This window comes from Lactuca serriola, chromosome 4 (genome assembly GCF_051521515.1).
Source record: "Lactuca serriola cultivar US96UC23 chromosome 4, Lser_US96UC23_V15, whole genome shotgun sequence".
Classification (NCBI taxonomy): Eukaryota; Viridiplantae; Streptophyta; class Magnoliopsida; order Asterales; family Asteraceae; genus Lactuca; species Lactuca serriola.
In genome coordinates this window covers 120235557-120251728 of record NC_136411.1, presented here as the reverse complement: position 1 = coordinate 120251728, position 16172 = coordinate 120235557, and the positions used below count along the sequence as shown (strand labels likewise).

Here is a 16172-nt window from a genome sequence, read left to right as displayed (position 1 = left end):
ACCAAAATGAAGATCAAAACCATATAAACCCTTCCACCTCAGGAGCAAAACATTGGAGAGACACACAGGCAAATCAGGAGCCAAATGAAGCCAGGGGCAAAACCGTTCACATGGACAAAAAATCCATTAACAAGGTAAAGAACAACCCAATGAAGTACATGAAAATACTATCATCGGACCAACCTCCAAACAAACAGTGTATGGTAGTTTTTCGGTTTCTTGCTCACCCATTTAAGTTTTTGCATTCTTGAAAATTATTGTGAAGTCGTGCAATTAAACTGTTTTGTCCTGACTTGGCTACGACAGGGCCAAGAGCTTGCCACGATATGGTGGACGTGGACTTGTTGATCGTTGACGTCCAACCAACTTAACCTTGGATCAAACTTGTAAGATTTGGATTGTTGATTGAGGATTAATCTTTGTATAGTGTTAGCCAGTTCACAGGTTCGATCGACATGAGGATTTGAGAGTGCTGTTGTGCTTTTCACAATCTTTGATTCAAGTGAGTTTCCTTACTATACTATGTGCTACGATGTATATCCTTGAATGGTAGGATAAAATGGGTGATGATATGTTGGTTAGAGTATCAGTAGGTCGATGATAGTCCACTTGAGTGCCCTAGGGGTTGTATTTAGTCGTGTAGGATGGCTTGAGAAATATTGATCTAGGCTTTGTTGCATGTTCCTTGTTTGGTTGTGGTTGTAGAGTGGAATCACATATTTGAATGTCTGTCTCACCTCTGACTATATACAACTATGCATTCATTTGGTGATCTGCAGTTGTGGCGTATTGTGTTGTATGAGACCTTGTATGCGGTAGTGGTTGTTAGACAGGTAGACTAATGTAGACAGTTGTCTGTGTAGTTGGATTATTTAATTGTTTGCTTGTTATATATGTTGACATATCTTGTGGTGGGTTGAGGCGGTCTTGTTTTGTGTTGTAGGCCAAGATACCCATGCGGGCTAGCGGTGTCTTGAAGGCATGGGAGGCGGATCAGTCATGGACTGAAGGCCAATGTGTGTATGCTTGTATGCATATTTTGGTGTTGTATTTTAGGAAAAACTCACTAAGCTTTGACTTACAGTTGTGGATTAAATGTTTTTCAGGTACTATCGACGATCGTGAGAAGGCAAAGGTATATGATTGTACACACTCATCAACACCATTGGAGTTCCGCATTTATGATATTATTATGATTTTCATATAATTGTATTTTGAACAAATTAATTTTCTTAACTTGGGTTTTTATGAAAATGGTGTTTTACCTCAATTAAAAATCAAAAATTTGATTGTGAAAATGAGACGTTACCCTAACAATCAGTTAGAATCGGACAAAAATATGGAGTGCATAAGGGTATTTATAACAACCCCTATAAACGTTGTTGTTGCGCACCGGCCTCTATCTTTGAGCCAAACCCACAATTAACCCAATTAGGAACTAAGTTCAAACTCTCACTCATTAGGTCTTAAGGTAGCCCACTAACCAGCCCATCAATAAACTAAAACCCATTGGGCCCATCAAGGCCCAATAATAAATGGGCTCTCCCGAGGCCCAACTCTCAAATCTAATGGCAAGCCCAACCCAAGGGCTCAAAGCACACACACACACACATATATATATATATATATATATATATATATATATATATTCCTCTGGTCCAAAACTCTAGTGCAACAAGCCCAAACTCCAGGCCCAACACTCAAGGCCCAAAATGAGAATTAGCCCAAAAGTCCACAGTGAGGTTACGCGGGGCGTACCTCCGTTGGTACACTTAACGTACTTACGAATCCAGATTGACTATGGGGGGCCCTTGGTCAGTACGCGGGGCGTACTGGAATTACACTTAGCGTACTTCCCAGATTCACTCTTTCTACTCATTTGGTCTTAATCCGTTAAGCTATTAACTCAAATTCCAGATCTGGACTCCCTAATGGCTCTTACTCCATAAAGTCAGTGACTTTAAGCCTTTGCATGGCTAATAAGGTCACCAACACACAAAACTCTCACTCCTCTATCACAAAATGCTCATATCTCATGCATGGCTTGATTCCAACGTCCAAGTCTTGATTTTCATTACATTACACGATTAAATACACTCAAAGGGTTTGATCAAAGTCTCTGAAGCTCAATATCTCATAAAGTCTCCAACTTTTGGGACAAAAACCCTAAAATACTTTACTAAGATGCACAAATCAAAAGAGTGAGAAAGCTTGAAGCTTTATACCTCTATATGAAGCTCCCAACATAGATATGCTCAGGTCCAAGGGCCTGGACTCTCACTCCTTCTTCTCCAAAGCTTCTTTTTCACTCCAAGAACACACAAAAACACTCAAAGGCTCTCAAATGCACTCACAAGCTCCATGAACGAAGGTTTAGGGTTTAAGAGGGTTTGAAATCTGAGGATGCCATCCCATTTTTATATATGGACACACCCAAAATTAGGGTTTTCACTCTATGCCTAGTACCCCCAACGTACTAGGTGGCTCCGCTTAAAAATCACGCACATGAGTACGCTAAGCGTACACACACGTACGCTCAGCGTACTCAGCTGCCACCTTTCTCAAATAAGGGATTATTCCCGCCAAAACTTCAAACTTCCATTGCTTCCTCGATATAACTCCGTTTCCAATGAACCTCATACCCACAGAAAGGTGACGAGATGCCCTACGCTTCTAGTAACTCGTTGCAACCCCGAGACTTCCTCATGCCTGGGTTGCAGCCCACGAACCCTAATCACGAATGATCCGAAACAGGATGTTACAAAATGTGCTCCCTTAGCTCCAAAATCGGCACCCCTTGCATTTCAAGAAGAAGCTAGCTGAGTTTTGGTGTCTCCTAAACTTCTCTCATATTCATCAAATTGTTATTGGTGTTTGTGACTTTGTTTGACGCATCACACTTGAGGTGCTACGCTCTTATAAGACCAAGGTCCATAAGCTACAACAAGAGGTAATATTCTAACTAGTTTTTTTATGATTCATATATCAAGTTGCATGCTAGTTAGGTTTCATGCTTTGGAAAATGAATATTGCATGTACAATTATAGAATATTTAGATCCAAAGCATTAGGGTTGTATGTGCACCATAGGGATGTTAGTGTACATAAAACCCAACAATAAGTGCTAAATGTGCATAATGACTAAATGGTATAACCTTGTACTTCATATACTCAATTCAAATCAATCTAACATAAATAAAATGAATAATATACTTCCCAAACATCTAATGATAATATCAAGCTCAAAATTTTCTCTATTTCCTTCTTCAATTCCTATTTTGCCCATTTGTCCCAACAATCACTAGAATCACAAACTAATGAGGTGATTCTTAATGCTAGCTTTCCCAGTCTAATCTAACACATCAATCCATACTTATGGATGCCCTTTACATTGTTAACATCACTAAATAAATTCTAACCCCAAATGAAACTTCCATCACAAGATTAATCCAAATAATAGTTGATTCTACCATTTTCATAAGTCTGGGCATCCATGGATGATTTTTGCGTCAAAACATCAATAATGGTAATAGAACCACCTAGAGAGTAATCTAACACCAACAACATTATAATCATAAGAAACTATCGTTTTAGGGGGTTTCTAGTTCAAACTCAAATCCACCACGAGATGTTAGACTTGATTTGTAAATCATAATAATCAACATAAACTTGTTAGAAATCAAAACCTAGCCCTAATATGAGATAAAAACCAGATCTAGGCTCATACTTATCTATGGTTTTCAAATTTCTACAACAAAGGGAAGCAAATATACCTTGAAACCCTTAATTTCCTTCACAACTTGTACCAAATAAACCAAAAGAGCTTGAGATTGAATCATAGGGGTTGCTCAAGAAGAAATCGTCATTACACAACCCTTTCCCTCTCTCAATAGATTTCCATTTGCTGAAATTAAGAGAGTAAAGCTCTTATTTTTGACTTTTTTCAATTTCCACCCTAAATTTCATGTTTTTGACAAAAATAACCCAAACCTCTAATATATGGGACATAACTTAGAGAGTTAACATTTTACTTCATTTTCCACCCATAATGTGACTTACGAGGTCTAAAGCCATCCAACTGGATTAAATTTCGGTCAAGCTCAACTTTGTCGGTTTTAAACTTTTAAATGCCAAATATGAATTTATCGAAAATGACACTAAATCTTCAAATTTTTATTTTTATCAATCCAAAATGTTAGTTTTTATTGTTTTTAAATTATTTTATTTATCATTATTATATTTTTTGAAAAAAAATCCAGCCATAATTTTAAGATGTTACAATTACCTTCCCATCAGGACGATTTTGTCCCCAAAATCCTAACGTCCGAGAATAAATGGGGATATTTTTTCTTCATCTCCGATTCAATCTCCTAGGTAAGATTTGATCATGTTGTGTGCTTCCATTTGACAAGTACCAAGTTAACTATCCTCCTTCTTAGCTTCTTGGCATTCTTATCCATGATGGCTTTAGGTTCTTTAATTATCGTTTCTTCTCATCCACTTGAATTTCTTCAATAGGGAAGAAGAGTTCCACCTTATCGCCAAGTCATTTCCTCAAATAGCACACATGGAGCACAACATGTATTCATTTTAATTTGTTTGGCAACTCGAGGCGGTAAGCTTGCTTTCCAATACGCTCCAACACATTCAACGGTCCAATATATCGCAGTACTACTAGGTAAGAGTTCCACCTTATTGTCATGTCATTTCTACAAGTACTATTATGTATGAATGTAATGATTTACATTAGCCTTTGTAAACTTTCTTGCTCTATTTTTTAATTTGATTTAATCTTAATTTTTTTAGAGATATGATATATTCTAATCGTTGGGTTTATTTCACCATTGGAGAAAACCATTAAATGACGCCAAAGAATGCAAAGCAACACTACTAAAAGGAAACTTTAGGGCAAACTTTACACCAAGTTGTATTTGTATAGGGGAAAACATATAAACCGATGGATATTATTGGTGAACTTTGGGGTCGGGTTGTAAGTTTTAATATACTTTCGTCTTTTATGTATTTTGAGATTTTAATCAAACGAAACAATAGTGAAATATGATTGTTTGGTTTATGAAGTATTTGTTTTCTCTTTTAATCTCCTCCACACAAGTTTGTCAAAAAAAATCCATAAACGCACCAAATATGTGGGCTTACCATCATTCACCCATCTCTTCATGGTTAACTCGTACTTTTTGACTAATAAAACTTTTAACCAATAATAAAGCAATAACAAAGAGAGAAACTTAAAAATATATGGATAAGACAATAGTTATTTTATTTCCTTAAGAGATTAAACGCGAAACAAAATTAAATGCCAGGAATGGTCCGTATTAAAAAAAAAACTAATGACAAAACTTGTAAATTATCCAAACCATAGGGACTATTTGTGTAATTTACTCTAAAAATAACAATAATATAAAAATAATAATGAGTTTGTATGACACGTATTTTATTAATCCCCGGGTTTAATATTTTCGAGGATTAAACAAACATATAAAGTATGACTAGAAGTTTGTGTATAAATTTTTTATAAATTAATGATTTAAAATTCGAGAATTTATTGAGGCGTGCTCACACGTTACAAAATACAAATGACTGTTCTGGCACAAGCTTACAAATTAGTGTAATCAAAAGTTACAACTTAAAAGTATTTGCCAACGATCTCTAGAGTATTTTAGCTTTTATGTTCTTTAGAAAAAAAAAAAAAAAAAAACCTTGAATTAAAGAAAAAATATATATTTGCTAATTCAATGAGTTTTTAATGTTTTTATCCGTTAGTTTTATGTAATTTTAATGAATTTAAAAGCTTATATCTACTTTTGTCGAATATTTATGTAAAAATAAATGTCCCAACTATTTTTTATCAAACAGATCCATCAACTAATAAATTAAAAATTAAAAAGTTTATACATCTTTATAAGCTTTGAATCACAACGAACAGAATTTTCCTAAAACATAATTCATAGTTTGAACTATTTCTAGCAAAAACAATAATAGACTTTAATAATAACAACCAAAACCATAAACTTGATAGCCTCTAAGGCCTAAGCTTCAAACAAATCTTTCTTTTTTACTTAATAAACTTAATACATAAAGCACTTAATGTATATATTACCACATCACATGATGGCACATGCACCCGTGTTTTCATCACTAAAAGCCGTAGTGTATCGAACCTCAGTCGAGCTCGCACGTTCCAAATGGCGCCCCCCTGGATCTTGATCATACCGCACGTACCCAGCCGGTGCCTTCTTGTCATACACACCCTGAGCATACGGGTGGGCCACCACGTCATATGGCACATAGGGCCACAACTCAACCTTTTTACCAGTTCGGTGAGCCACACGCGCCACAACCTTGTGTGGCTCAACATAGCCCGTGACTGTGAGCTTATGTTGTTTTGGTTCAATGTTTATTGATGTTACACCTTTCATTCCTTCAACGGACCTACGCACCTTCCTTTCACATCCTTCGCAGTCAATCTTTACTTTAATCTCGACTGTCTGTATATCATAGCATCGTACATTCATTTATTTGTATTACAGTATATATATATATATATATATATATATATATATATATATATATATATATATATATATATTGATGAAGAAAAAAAATACCGAAAATAATACATATTGTTGTAATTAATAATCTTTAAGATGAAAAAAAAGTTTGAAAGTACAATGAACAAAAAAATAAAAAATGATATCGACTAAATATTTAAATATTTATGCAACAATGTTTCTTATAGTATCATTTTATCCTATTGACGTGACTAAAAACTTTATACAACTCTTTTATTTGTATCGTATCAACTTTTATAACTTTTTTACATAAATATAAATACATATATCTTCTGAAAATTGTCTCTACTCATATATCAATTATTACTTTATGAACATGAGATATTTTGATTACTTTTTGAAATTAAAATTGGTGACTGATGTTAGGTCATTTTTACTAGAGTTGAAGGGCCTACTTGATATCAAAATATCTAAGAGTTGTTGGGGGGTACTGTAGTACCCAAAACAAATAATTAAAATCTCTTCAATAATGCAACGACTTTCTAAAATTAACTTCATGTTAATCATTACTATATGTTAATAATTAAGCTACTTTAGATATTATTCAAAACCCATAAGATTGCATTTCCCAATTGCTTGAGTGGATATTCTTAAAAAAAGCAAGTGGGAAATCGCTCATAAGATTGATTTTTTAACAATAATTTTGTGATAAAAAGTTTACCGATTTTATTGTACAAATGGATAAAAAATATGTAACTATATAAATTGATATAATGATAATAAACTGAAACATTATTATATAAATTCATAGAATATTGAGTTGTCAAATAAATTAATAAAGAAATTTGAGTTTCCCGTGTAAGGTATTTGCAAGTAGAACCATTCTCTGTCACTTTCCTCTGATTTTCATGAACCCTAATAAGCTCTGAAAACAGTCAGAGTATCTATTCGTACAACTCGCACTGCATTAGTTACAAATCAATAATAAACAATAGTTCTACTACTTTTGAACTCCAAATGCTACAAACACTTGAGATTCGATTACTAACACGATAAAGCATATTGTAACATCGAAGTGTGCATTCGTGTGTTCATTTTTTTTTATCAGATCCTTAAAATATCTCAAAAGGGGAACAACAACAGCATGATTTCAGTTCATAGAAACTTGAAGAATGACTGGATCGAAATCCGAAAACGAAGTAGCAAATTAAGCTCGTAAGAATTTGTGAAAAAAATTACCTGTAATTGTTTGCGATTTTTGTGGTTATGATGACTTCCGCCTGAGCAATCGAACATGTTAGAGAGATGATCTAGAGCCCCCATTTTTTCTTTCTCTTTGTAGATTATGAGTTACAGGAAGATGATTCTGAAAATGAACCCTTGTCTGAATTTATAAAGGGTCATTAGTTTCTTATTGCCCCCCTTGTACTTCTGTTCACTCTAGAAGTTTTAGTCCCTAAACTTTAAAGCATGTGCACTAAGTTCTTTTTTTTTTTTTTTTTTTTTTTTTTTTTTTTTTTTTTTTTAAATGTATAAATAATTTTTAGGCTATACCAACAACAACACATGTCAGCGATGTCCAATGCGGGCAATAATGCGTGGTGGGAATATCGTGTTGGTTAGGGTTGTGCCCGCAAATCTGACCTGTTGTTGTTTCAACCACGTTATACTGTCTCATTTGTCTTTCTCTCCATTGCTATTGTATTGTATACGAAGTCAGCGCATGAATTTTTAATACCGCCATTCGAATTTCCTGTCATGGTGTAATTTTCAGACGTAGTACATTTTTTCTAGTATATGTTATCCTAAAATCATGTGTTTTATTATTGACATTTTGTTCTAACTTCGCAATAACATAAAATATTGCTAATGGTATATGTTTTTGATCCATTTTACCGTATACATTGGTTTAGATACTGAGTTGAATACATTATGTAATTTATTTATTTTCTAGTTTAATTTAATGTATTTTTTTAGTTTAGGTTAATGAAATATTTTAATTATCTTAAACTTTATCTAAAATTTCATTATCATTATTTTAGATTGAAAAATAAAAAAATAAGAGTGAAAGGTAAAAGAAAGTATAATATAGGTTGAAAGAAAAAAAAATGAAAGATTGTCGGAAAGGAGATGATGTTTATGTGGAAAAAAAAAGAAAATGAAAAGAAAATTACACCACATAGCCTTGTTAGGATGAACGGGGTCGAAGGCAAAAGGCAATGCGTTGGTTGAGGTGCCATTTTAGCATCGGCGGGTACACCAAATCAAGTGCTGTGTCGAGCACCATCAAGAGTAAGACACAATGAAATGCTAGTTCCCTTCTTGTGTGAAATACTTCTTAAGCTTTTAAGTGTTTAGCACAATTAAATACTAAAGGAGAAACACTTTAGAACACCGATACTTGTAACTAGCTTCAAAAGGGAGCAAGGTTGAGAGAGCATACATGCTCACGGTTTTGAGAATGTTCTAAGGGAAAGATTAGTTAAAAATGAAAGAATTACCCTTCCTTGTGTATACCGACATGCAAGATCTAATACTCATACTTCCAATTAATGCAAAGTAGTGGTATCTTGCAAGTAAGGTGTGTAAGAGGGAGGTTCGCAAGCAACCTCCCATACTTTTGATATTTTTGCCCCGAGAGAGAGAAAAATGAGAGAGAGAGAGAGAGAGAGATAGATAGATAGATAGATAGAGAGAGAGAGAGAGAAAGAGAAAAAAAATGTGTGTGTGTGTATGTGTGTTGACTAGTTACTCCAACTAGATTAGTTAAAATACTAACAAAGTTAAATGGTAACCAAAGTGACCAAAAACTTGAATATAAATTATTAAATCAAATCGTATGATATAACAACGACTTTAAACTCTCTTTAATTATTATTTTCATAAAACAATAATAATTCTTTAATTAATACAATAGTTTTCATATTTATTAATAATCATATTAATAATAAATATTCAATATGTGTCAATTTGATTAAGGTGTGACCATATATAATCATATGTTATTAGCAAATATTATTCGATAATGACTCTTGAGCATATAGATCTAAGAACATGATTCGACGGGATGTTGCTTCAACATGAACACGACTTCGCCTCTTCAACCCACCAACATCGAAGGCTACACATGGGTGGGACTCCGTCCACCCTTATGTGTTTTCCAATTGGCGAATCGCTAAAAAAATTATTTTTTTAGTTTTTTAACTATCTAAAGATTCTTTTTCTGGTTTGATGTGATTTTATTTTTTCAAAATAACATTAAATTCTTTTGGCAATGAATAACAATATTGTTTTTACATAAAAATTGAGAGTTTCAATAGTTAAATAATAAAAAATATTTTTTGGAATCGTTAAACCGTACAAATTTCATAGGTTTTATAGAATTCAATATTTTGCCAATTATTTATTTTTAAAAAATATTGTATGATGGTTAATAAAAAAACAACATAATATGTTATTAATTTTCTTTATCTAAGTTGGCATTTTCAAAATTATAGAACTCTTTGGATATGTTATTCGACTTATGCTTTATGGTAGAATGATTTTGTTTTTGTTTTTAACTAGGGTTTATTTGTTTGTTTTTTTATTTTAAATAGGGTTTATGTGTCGCGCCATTTTTGCGAATATAGATTTGGAATAAATTAAGACAAAATTGTAAAAATGGTCTCTGTGGTATATATTTTTTTGGGGTTTTAGTCCAAATCACGATTTTTTTGGATTGGTGGTCTTTTTGAGCCTGTTTCATTGCGTTTTTTGTCCCTCTGAATAGTGAAATTACTGTAATACCCTTGGGGTATTTATTTTTCATTTTTAAATTCATTTTTTTAATTTAATAATTATTTATTCATTTTAATTATTAAAAAAAATGAGAGGGCCCACCTCCCCCTCCCCCCTCTCTCTCTCACCTCCCCCACCCCTCTCTCTCTCTATCTCCCTCTCTCTCTCTCTCTATATATATATATATATATATATATATATATATATATATATATATATATATATCCTTCTTCATTTACGACCAAGAACTCCCCACCGGAGGTGGAGCCATTTTTCCGGCCACCAAGACATTCGGGGTTACCTACTGCCACCGCCCGACACTGCCTATTCTGACTATCCTCACAATCAAACTTTATACATACACACATTACAAATTAAGAACACATAGAGACATAAACACACTTTACACACAACAAATGTGTGTCTGTTATGCACTAATGGCAATCGCACCCAACCCATTGATTCACAGCATCGGGTAAAACAAGAAACAAAGAATAAAGGGAACCTTAAACCATCTTCACAACGAGCAAAAAAATAAACTGACTCGTCTCCTTGCTTATCTTGTTTCTATCCACCGGAATATCCAGAAGCCTAGACAAGAATCCAATTAAAACAAACACCAGAAAATTTAGAGAATTATCGGCAAGAAGTAGAAGATTGAGTTGATTTAGAAAGCCAATTAACGGAGGAATTGGACCGAAGACTAAGCTAGACATAAGGTCGAGCACCTGGAGTGCACCCGTCTTCTTCCTCACGAACATCATCATCTTCTTCCTCTCTTCATATTCCAACTAACACCACCACCCATCTCTGCCTCCGTCGATAGCTGGGTGCTCTAGAACCCTATATTTGAGATAATTTGACACAATATTGTTGAGCCCTTGCTACTTGAAGTCGATCACCTTTCTTACTCTTCTTCCATGTTAATTACAAACATAATCCAGTCAATACAATTCGATTGGAGCACGATTCTTGCTAACAAGCACCAGTGAGGAGATAAGTTGAAGAACGAGGGAGATAACGGTGAAGATTGACGTCGCTGCTAAAATGATAGTGGCATTGGAGGTGGGTTTCAACGAGAAAAGGGGTGGCGGAGTAGGAGGACAACGATGGAGGTGGGGGCTAAGAATTTCTTCTGGGTTTTTTCTTTGTATGGGCTTTCCCTGTTAGTTCTAAATGGAGATTCACTATTAGATTCTTGGTAAATTGGTTTTGACTTTATAAAATCGAGATAGAGAGAGAGAGAGAGAGAGGTGGGCCCTCTCATTCTTTTAATAATTAAAATGAATAAATAATTATTAAATTAAAAAAATGAATTTAAAAATGGAAAATAAATACCCCAAGGGTATTACAGTCATTTCACTATTTAGAGGGACCAAAAACGCAACGAAACTAGTTCAAAAGGACCACCAATCCAAAAAAATCGTGGTTTGGACTAAAACCCCCAAAAAATGCATACCATAGGGACCATTTTGCAATTTTGTCATAAATTAACAGAGAAAATGTAACACCCCGAGATTCAGGTGCATATCTTTCATCCTTGTTCTTTATTGTATTGCCATGTTTAGTCCTTGAGTGGAGAATGTTTAGCAAGTGAGTACGCTGGGCATACCAAGGGGGTACGCTGCACGTACTCACGCGCTTAATTTGGACGCGGAGTCGGCAAGGTACGCTGGGCGTACCTAGAGTTACGCCGGGCGTACCCGGCCCAGGTGTAAAAACCCTAATCCTCCTTGTGCACTATTTAAAGGGTGTTATGGCTCATTCCTTAGCCTCCATATCAGTGAGTGAAACCCTAAAAGAGAGCCCCATCGTTCTTAGTGTGTGAGAGTGTTGATTTGAGCTTGTTGGTGCTTTAGAGGCTTGGTGAAGAAGAAGGAAAGGAGAACTTGGAGGCTAAAGCTTGAGGTGCCATTTTGGATCTGAGATCTACAGAGGAAAGAGCTACTCTTGGAGGTATAAAGTTCAAAACTTTCCTCTTCTTTTGGTTGTTGTATTATGTGTCATTTTTAGGGCTAAAACCCCCAAAGGTGGAGACTTTATGAGTGTAAAGTACTCCATGGTCCGACATATGTCCCTTTTCAGTGTTATTAGTGATGTAGAGCCATAAAGTTCCCATCTTGGATGTTACTTTGGAGTCATGCATGTGTTTTAAGCCTTCTAGAGTTGAAGGTTGGATCATTTTGGGAGTTAGTGACTTGTTCAGCCATGCAAAGGCTTAAAGTCATCAACTTTATGGATTAAGGGGCTTAGAAGGGGTCAGATCTAAAATATGGATGTAGGTCTTAACTGATTAAGACCTCAAGAGCAAGAGGGCTGATGCAGGGGAGTACGCCGAGCGTAATTCCTAGTACGCGCCGCGTACTGGGAGGCGCTCCCCGATTCTATGGTGCAGCCGGGTACGCCCAGCGTACACATCTGGTACGCGCAGCGTAACCCGGAGAGTTGACTTTTGGTTGACTTTTAGGGTATGGTCTATTGTGGGGCCTTTGAGCTATGGGAGGGGTAAAATGGTCTTTTACCCTTCTGAGAGTGCCATAAGAGAGCATAGTCTAGCCTTGAGGGTTATACTAAATAGAGTATTATTTTTATATGATTAGACGGAGGCTAGGCCAGCATTTACCGAGTCAGAGATTTACCGAGATACCCGAGGTGAGTCTTCTCACTATACTTTACCTAGTGTGGTAACAGAGTTAAGAGACAGAGTATTATAGAGTTATATGCCAGTGTGATTGCATGTTATTATGTGTTGTGATTTATTGTGATATGTGATATGCATGATCCAGAGTTACAGAGTTGGGACTTTCGGGTCCCTAGAGTTAGGGCCAGAGGGCCCATAGAGAGTTGGGGCTGGAGGGCCCCACTGAGACACATTGACCAGAGGGTTAACAGAGTTACAGCCTCGAGTGGCTATTATGTGATTATTGTGGTATTTTGGGGAAACTCACTAAGCTTATGCTTACAGTGTTCAGTGTTATGTGTTTCAGGTACCAGTGATGACCGCGGGAAGGCGCCGGCTTGATTCGTACACACATATGGGAATTGGATGTATTTTGATCTTGGGAGACATTGTGATTTGAAAACTTGATGTTATGACGTTTTGTGAACGAATTGTTTAATTAAAAATGTGTTTTCAAAAGTGAAAAATTGTTTTAATTTTTACGGTGTTACAAGTTGGTATCAGAGCCTAGGTTTGAGGGATTCGGGTGCACCTTCGAGCGTATCTGAACTCAAACCGAGGATTTGAGAAAATTTTTGATAATAAAACAAGTTTTCAAAAGAAGAACTTGCGAGATAAACAGAGCAGAGTCGTGTGTATGAACAGCCAGCGCCCGAACGGTGATTTCCCAAAATACCATCATTATAAGTGTTATAATATATGATTTAATATGTTATCTGATGATCTATGATATGCATGCTAGAGTAGACTAGGTATTCTTATTAGGACTAGAGTGGCCTGATATGTGATGCCTGAGTCTAGGAGTCTTACTGCTACAAATATTTCAGAGTGGTTAGGTAGCAACGAGGAGATTTTGAGAGATCTGTTGTGAGTATCATATGATTAGAGAGAGTAGAGTGCTTGGGACTTGGGACTCTGGGAGGAGGACTTGAGGTGGATGCTGATGCGGTGTGGACGGTAGTATTGGGCCCGTACTACTGAAGACACCGGGTCAGTGCACAGTCCAAGTAAGAATCTTTGGAGTACCAGGGAACAAGTAGGATGGAGTACTCGAGTGTGAGTATACTCGAGCGAGTCCCTGATATTATTCTTATGTTGTATTTCAGAGAGAGAGATCATGGTTGGGACTCGCCAGACATCAGGGACCAGTGGCACGAGGGATGAGGAGATCCGTAGGATCATCCAGGAGGAGGTGGCTGCGGCCATCAGGGCAGAGATACCAGAGATGTTCGGGTCTATCAAGACCACGTTGATAGAGACATTTGATGAGAAGTACGCTGCTATTTCTGAGGTTGATGTTGCTGCAGCCACTGCAGCCATAGTTGCGACGAGGCCGCAGGGTGGTGATGCATTGCTGTTCCGAGTGTTCAGCAACACGAAACCACCGGAGTTTGATGGGACCCGGGACCCGATTGCGGCGATGAGATGGATTTCAGACATAGAGGGGTGTTTCTTCACTTGCTCATCTCCTGAGCATTTGAGAGTCCGGTTCGCGCTGAACCAGCTTCGCTAGGGGGCGAAGGACTGGTGGAAATTTGTGACGACGCACTATACGCCTGCTGAGCTTGCAGCAATGACCTGGGAGAGGTTCACTGCTATGTTCCGAGATGAGTACGTTCCCCAGGTGGAGATGGAGTGTTTGGCCCAGGAGTTTCTGACCCTCAAGCAGGGTACTGAGTCTGTTACTGTGATCATGAGGATGTTTCATGAGCGGGCAATGTTCTGCCCAGAGCACGTGTCCTCCGAGCAGGCACGTATGAGTCGATATTTCAGCATTGTGAGGAGGGACAAACGTGAGTTCGTGGCGAACTCGACGTACCGGACATTTGTCGAGCTTCAGGCAAATGCCCAAAAGAGGGAGATAGAGCTTGAGACTCGGGCTAGGGAGGAGGCTGAGTCTCAGGGGAGGGATCGGCGACCGGCGCAGTCCCAGCCGGTAGCCAAGTGGGCCAAGCCCGCCGATTCGAGATTAGGGAACCAGAGGGGCCGCACTTGTGGCAAGTGCGGCAAGAGCCACGACGGAGTGTGCAAAGCAGGGTCTTGCTACAAATGTGGCAAGGAGGGGCATATGGCCAAGGACTGCCCCAAGGGGGTTGCAGTATGTTTTCACTGTAATCAGACTGGACACCAGAAGGCAGAGTGTCCGCAGTTGCGGGGATCAGCACAGGGAGCACCTCAGGGACCTGCCCCTGCCGCCATCAGAGCTACCGAGAGTCGGCCAGTGAAGGCCGAAGCGCCGAGGGCACGAGGGAGAGCCTTTCAGTTGACCGCGGAGGAGGTCCGTGCAGCGCCCGATGTCGTGGCTGGTATGTATTATTTCATGTATTTATTTTGATGTTGAGATATTGTGCTTATATTTTGTTATGCGTAGGTACTTTTCTTGTGAATTCTGTACCTGCCTTGGTGTTATTTGACTCGGGTGCGAGTCGGTCTTTTGTATCTTTGGCTTTTAGTCAGCATATCAGTGTTAGTCGTGAGGCGTTGAGCCGGCCTCTGAGAGTTTCCATAGCTGACGAGAGGGTGATTTATGCCACAGAGGTGATCCGAGAGTGTGTATTCGAGATTTTCGGTGTTGAGTTCCCGATTGATTTGATTCCTATTGCGATGGGTGATGTCTGTGTCATTGTGGGCATGGACTGGTTGAGTAGATTCGGTGCGGTTATCGAATGCGAGCTGCAGCTGGTGACCATACGAGACCCTAGTGGGGGAGTTCTTACGGTGTATGGTGAGGGCACACGTTCTGGGTCAGCGTTTTGTTCGGCCGCTAGGGTGAGGCAGTGTCTACAGCAGGGCTGTAAGGGCTTTGTGGCGTATGTGATGGATACGCGGGTTGATTCAGGGAGACCGAGGTCAGTTAAGTAGGTTCCGATAGTGCGTGAGTTCCCAGATGTATTTCCAGAGGAGTTGTCGGGTGTGCCTCCCGTGAGGCAAGTGGAGTTCAGTATCGATTTGGTTCCGAGGGCCGTGCCTATTGCCAAGGTGCCCTATCGCCTTGTACCACCAGAGATGCAAGAGTTATCCTCGCAGCTTCAGGAGCTGTTGGGGAAGGGGTTTATTCGGCCGAGCAGCTCGCCGTGGGGAGCGCCTATCCTTTTTGTCAAGAAGAAGGATGGTTCACACCAGATGTGCATTGATTACCGGGAGTTGAACAAGCTGACGGTCAAGAACCGTTACTCGTTGCCTAGG

The 16172-nt window shown here is 38.0% G+C and overlaps 1 protein-coding gene across 1 annotated transcript; it reads right to left on the bottom strand.

Annotated features, from left to right (window-relative positions):
- Positions 1-5890: 5890 nt before the first annotated feature.
- On the bottom strand, positions 5891-7922 carry LOC145102431 (heavy metal-associated isoprenylated plant protein 26-like). The gene is made up of 2 exons (XM_079039826.1): positions 7769-7922; positions 5891-6505 (listed from the first exon to the last, which is right to left on the bottom strand). The coding sequence occupies exons 1-2, from the start codon at positions 7850-7852 to the stop codon at positions 6122-6124; spliced, it is 468 nt and encodes a 155-aa protein (XP_078895952.1). The 5' UTR covers positions 7853-7922; the 3' UTR covers positions 5891-6121.
- Positions 7923-16172: the final 8250 nt, after the last annotated feature.

Coding starts and splice junctions, on each gene's coding strand:
- LOC145102431 (XM_079039826.1), bottom strand. CDS start 7,852: ATGGGGGCTCTAGATCATCTCTCTAACATGTTCGATTGCTCAGGCGGA. Junction 6,506..7,768: donor AAAATCGCAAACAATTACAG/GTAATTTTTTTC, acceptor TATGATATACAG/ACAGTCGAGATTAAAGTAAA.